At 36.2% G+C, this 6,000-nt stretch overlaps 1 protein-coding gene across 1 annotated transcript in view; it reads right to left on the bottom strand.

Moving 5' to 3' along the window:
- Positions 1 to 426: 426 nt before the first annotated feature.
- Positions 427 to 6,000, bottom strand: part of LOC149071781 (uncharacterized) — a 55,655-nt gene continuing 50,081 nt past the window's right edge. The window contains exon 5 of the mRNA XM_089247730.1: positions 427 to 3,231. Within this exon, the coding sequence (XP_089103856.1) occupies positions 2,973 to 3,231 (259 nt within the window). The 3' untranslated portion in view covers positions 427 to 2,972. The remainder of the gene's footprint in view (positions 3,232 to 6,000) is intronic.

Raw genomic sequence — 6,000 nt, 5'->3', positions numbered from 1 at the left:
AAGCTATTTCCCAATTTTGCTTATCACTAGTATGCTATCAAGGAAATATACGTTTATTAACATATTAGAATTTGTACTTTCCGTACTTAATAATGGCAAAAAGATTCAGATTTTTAATGGTGCACTTTGATTCATACGTTGAACAACATAATCGGTATCAAGTGGTACACATTCTCGATGTGCACTGAAGCCGAACATTTTTAAAATGGGCATTAAATTACAGTATATATAAAAAAACAGGTAGAGAAAAAACAGAACTTTCAAAATTTTATTTATCTTTAAAAAATTATTTTTTTTGTTAAGTTTATCGAAATTAAAGCAAAGTCTGCCTTTTTTTTTGTAGAATTTTTATAAACTAAATTTGCTGATACAAAAATCATGATTTTTGTTTCTTCCAACTTCGAATTTTCCAAAGAAATCAAAAAAAAAAAAATTCGAATTAAACAAGAAATTTTAATATTAAATCCGATGAAAAACTAATGGAGAGTTCGTAAAAGTTCGAATAATCCAAAATTCGAATTAAACAACTTCTACTGCATTTCGCTTAACAACCATAGGGTGAGCCAAAACAAAACAAAAAAACTGTTTTTCATTCACTTAAGTGATTGTGTTTTGCTTCTTTTCAATAAAAGTGACTGGTACAGATATATGGTTTGACAAGTTCATAACATAAAAGAGATGAATAACGAGTGGCGAATGCTTCAAAAGGGAGGTATTGCAATAAACGAAGAATATCCGAATTTACTCATACTTATTCCTTCTTTCCTGAAAGCAAATGAAGATTCCAATTCTGGAGAATTGTATATATTAGGACCTCAACAATCCCCTCTCTTTCTTCAGGGGATGTTGTCTTAACCATCGTCCGAATTCGTCACCAGAAAAACTTGTAATTATTAGATGTCATTCAAGTAAACTTCTCAGTTAAAATTATCGTTGTTCCATTAGTACTTCCCGCATTCTCACGATATTCACTAAAAAAAACCTAATAGAATTATAATTTTAGAAGTAATATTGGTTTCAACTCGTCGAATTGAAATTAAAAAAATTGAATAATTGAATTTTCTATGTTATAGATTGAGGTACCACTGTAAAAAGTTAGGAAGAAATGGAAACGAACAGAAAAAGGGAAGAAATGTAAAGTTAATACCGAAGAAAATGAAGGGGAAAAATGAAAATAATAAAATAAAGCATGAGAAAGAACGAAAGTAGAGAAGGAGTGAAAAACGCAAAAGAAAAAAGTAAATACTGAAGAAGAAATAAAGAATGGAGTGAAATAAACTGAAGAGAAAAATGAAAATAGGAAGGAAAATGAATGAAAATATGAAAAAAGAAAGAAAAATAAATCAAAATAAAATGAAATGAAATAGGAAAGAAAAAGAAAGGAAAATATAGAAAAAAAAGGAAAAAAAAGAAAAATAGAAGTAAATAATTATTATTGTTTTATTTTAACAACACAACATAGACACGGTACCATGAAATACAAAATGCAAATACAAATGAAAGACAACACAACAAAGCAATACATACACTATGCATCTCTTAGGGACCCACTTGGTCCATCGTAGAGCGTGTGACGAAAAGATTATAAGATAATAAAATAATACAAAAGATTATAAGACAAACTGAAACAAGGGAAAGGAATGAATACAATGAATATAAAAGACATGAGAAAAAGAGAAAAGAAGAAAATGTAGAAACAGAACAAAAGAAAATTCTAAGAAGTGCATGGGAAAAAAATAATCAAGAAAATATAAGATAAAGTAGTAAAAATAAAAAAAATGGGGAGAAATAATACAAATACAGATACAAGGCCACAACAGGCAAAATGGCCAGCGAGGTGGTGGAGAAAAAGATGCCCATAACAAATATGGATGACATACGTTTCTAAAATACAGCAACCCAATTAAAAATGCAATTATAAAAACTAAAAACGATATATATATACAAAAAATATTATACAATTCCCATAAGAACTATTTATGGTTGTCTTATCAAAACTATTGTCTTATAATAGACAATATCTATCAAGTAAAAGAAGAGACAAATTAAGAGAAAAGAAGACAGATGAGAAGAAGAAAAACATAAAAATTATTAATTTCTTATATATTTCGTCCTTCCTAGTTTTTGTTTTCCTTTTTAAAGATAAGATAAATCCTTTTAAAAGAGTCATAATTTTTCAATAAAATTCCATGACATTCCTGTATGATGCATACTTTCAATCACAGAAACTTTTAATACCAATAATTATCGATAAATTTGTGAATCGAAGTAATTTTATACAGATGGAAACAAAAGTAAATAAAATAAAATAAAAAACGTGATCAAACTTAGAGAATTAGGAATAAATTTGCAGGGTTATTTTTATATTATATGATAAACGATAATAGTTCGAATGCCTGATATTCAATCATCAAATTTGGCCCGAGATTTATTGGAATAAATTTGCCATAGCTTAATTTTTTTCTTAGAATTTGGACTTGAATGGACTTTCTTAATTTGAGGACGGACCAAGCAAACATTATAGTTCCAACGTAAGATAGTTTGTCCGTAAATGATATTAACATGATATGATTATTAAATGATTCGAAGATAATAGGGCATTTAATTATTAAAACTGTGAATCATGCGGAATTTTCAACTGTTGTCGTAATTAATTTATCCATGGTAAAAATATCACTGCCAGTGATAAAAATTCATTTTTTTTACGACCACAAAAACTCGATTGGCGACCATATCGTACGGCTGTAGATTTCTGAAAGTGAAGGCGTTAATGGGATCACACACATGTCAATATTCAATCACCACGAGATTTCTCGAGAACAAAAATTTTGACAATATCCAAGTCCGTTTTTGTAAAAGGATAACAAAACATACGTCCTGCAAGTAATGATTGCATACAAATCGCCCATTAAACATGGACCGAATATATATCATTCCTTTCCTTAAAATATTCATAAGATGTACTTTAGCATTCAGTCCCTTTGGCTACTCATAAAGAAGAAAAAGAGGACAGCTGTCGCGCTGAGGAGAAGAGTCCAGAAAGAAGTGGTCGCCACCACTCTGGAACAGTTCGGCAAGCACTCCGGACTGTCGTGCTTGTATTCGGAACAGTAGCTCTGTACCAGTGCACCTTCAGCCTTGGAGATTATCTGCTCCCCTATTTCAGCGGCTTCTGAACTGCATTTGGCGAGCACAGATCTCCTTATACAGGCTTTATACGTGTCGAAATAGCTGCACAACACAAAAGAAAAGAATAATGGAATTATAATTTTGGTTTATATTACGATAAATTAACTAATCATAATGTCAGATGCGTGATAATGCATGAGGCTCTTATTTCATACTTCATCCTCAAGCGCTGTGAACAAGATCTTAACTTTGTGAATCGGAAGGACTTGCTCACTCGTTAGGCAGTGCCGTCTTAACGCATGGGTCCATCTGGGCACGGCCCGAGGACCTTAAGAGAAGAGGGGCCTCAAAAAAATCAGATCCGGTTGAAATTTTCTAGGATTTACCAGGTAGGGCCTTTGAGAAACCACTTTGACTGAGGGCCCATGATAATCTTAAGACGGCTCAGACGTTAGGCTACTTTCTAGTCAGTGTACCATAGACATGTGCATATGACGATCTATCTTCACACATGTTTAATAGCTGAGGGCTCTATCAGGACCAAAGTATCACTTGTTCATAACGTAGGGTTTTCACCGCACCTACAACGTCAAAATGACTGGAGACTTTCAAAGAACCTAGAATGTCAATGGTTCATAACTGTTGGTGTTATTACAGGAACAACAACGTCTGCCGTTTATAAAAGGGGCTTTCGCGAAAATTGCAACATCAGTGACTTGAGGAAAAAATGCTTCAAAAGGACATAAACCATCAAGAGCACTCACAGGATTTAGAACATCCACTCCTCCAAACCAGATCATGTCCCGCCGAGCTGTTTCGAAGAAGAAATATAAGCAGGTGATCGAAGAAGACCTTTGCCTCGAAGGGAAAGGAAAACAAGTTGCACATGTATGAGGGAAAACATGAATACATGGACATAGTAAGAGGGGAAAATGATACTCTCTCTACTCCAACATTTTTTTTTCCTTTCCCTTCGAGGCAAAGGTCTTTTTCGATCACCTGCTTATATTTCTTCTTCGAAACAAATCGGCGAGACATGATCTGGTTTGGAGGAGTCGACGTTCTAAATCCTGTGAGTGCTCTTGATGGTTTATGTCCTTTTGAAGCTTTTTCCCCCCCTCAAGTCACTGATGTTGCAATTTTTGTGAGATCCCCATTCATAAACTTCGGGCGTTATAGTTGCTGTAATAACACCAACAGTTATGAACCATTGACATTCTAGGTTCTTTGAAAGTCTCCAGTCATTTTCACGAACATAAGAGGACAACAACGAAACTTAGCAGGAAAAGAGGAAATGATCGCGTCCCGTAAAAACAGGACGTAGGGTCAGCTCGTTGAAATTATTGGAGTGGCATGCGCATTGAAAATATTCTTTAATTATCTCACGGCTTATAGAAAAAGTTTGGGCCACCCCTGATGTATTGTATGTACGTTTTTTTTTCACCACACGTGTATTTCGTTTTCTCTCTCTCGTCGTATCTCCCCCCCCCCCCCACTGCTATCAGACTTTGAACCGAAGCTGACTCCGCCCACTGACAGTTGATTTACAGGACGGGGGGGGGGGGGTCGAGGGAACTTACAAAAGTATCTGAGCTCGGAGTTGCCGTTCCGAGAAAGTTTGAAGAGATCGGGATAGTTCGGGATTGCCACTGTAAGGGTTAGACCGGAACCGACTTACTAGACTTTTTATACTCACTGAGAGATTGGTGCGCTAACCACTCGATGTAGGACTCCGCGCTCTAGCAACCCTTTTCTTTGTGGTCATGACGCCGTCTTTGTTGTACTCCCGCGTCAGGAAACTTCCTGACAAAGAAGAACCGGGTATCGAACTCGCGACACCGCTAACTATCCTCTGATAGGCTACTTTAGGTGAGTATCTTATCGACTTGGGCTACCGCGCCCCATCGGTATCAATGGAAAATCACTCGAGGTCACGATGACAAAATTTTTCCATAGATATCCTTTATGTTTTAATGGTTTTTTTCTTTTTAGATCGGCCAGACAATGACCATTTCACGAATGATCCATTTTATTGACCACGACGTCTTGTTTTTATTTCGGTGCCAGAAACAGAGACACTTACCCACCAGCAAATTACGGGACAGAACAAGAAAAATAATGAAAAATATCGGGGATTCTCTTTCCCAGTGTCAGGTACACATATCCGTTTTTTTTCCCTCTTACTCCTCCTCTACTCATATCATATATCCTCGAAGAGTGTCCGGAACTGGATCCGAGTTACAAGGCACATCAAAAGAGAAAAGAAATATAAAGAGACGGTGATGGTCCGAATCGATTACATCTTTTATGTGGTCTCAAGATGAGAGCTTGTTGACTCTGGCGTTTCCGAGTGTTTGGGGGGGGGGTTTGCCCTCCCACCCCCCTCTCCGTTAATGGATATTCTTCCCATCCCCTCCTTCTTGCTGGAATGGTCATGACGGGACAAAACTTTATTGGATATAATTTGATACGGAATATGTGAGAATCATGTGTTGTCTTTTTTTTTTGTTTACCTCTGTCACTGAAATGGGATTGGCTCTTGATGTATGGAAACAGACAGCCTCTGTAATGATGAATGAAAAAAAAATAGACTCGGTGGCCCGGTACCAGTGCTGTTTTCCCGACCAACAAACAAGGTGTAATTCCATACGGAATGCTGGGAATTCCAGGCGATTTCGAATGGGGAGACACGTGTCCATGTGTTAATTCGTAATCCATCCTAGGGGCTTGAATCATCACACATTTTTTTCTTTTTCCTTTCATACCGAGCACAATCCAGGTCCATCACCATCTATGGGCGATTTACTACCTAGTGAGTTGTGCCGGAAGTGTGCAGTACCTAAGAGTTTGAGTGTGTATGTAGTGTTGCGT

Source organism: Pholcus phalangioides, unplaced genomic scaffold (assembly GCF_987345545.1).
Source record: "Pholcus phalangioides strain wild (caught in Gottingen) unplaced genomic scaffold, Ppha-v1.0 ptg000018l_1, whole genome shotgun sequence".
NCBI lineage: Eukaryota > Metazoa > Arthropoda > Arachnida > Araneae > Pholcidae > Pholcus > Pholcus phalangioides.
Note: the sequence above shows the minus strand (reverse complement) of the source record. Positions and strands in the feature narration are given on the sequence as shown.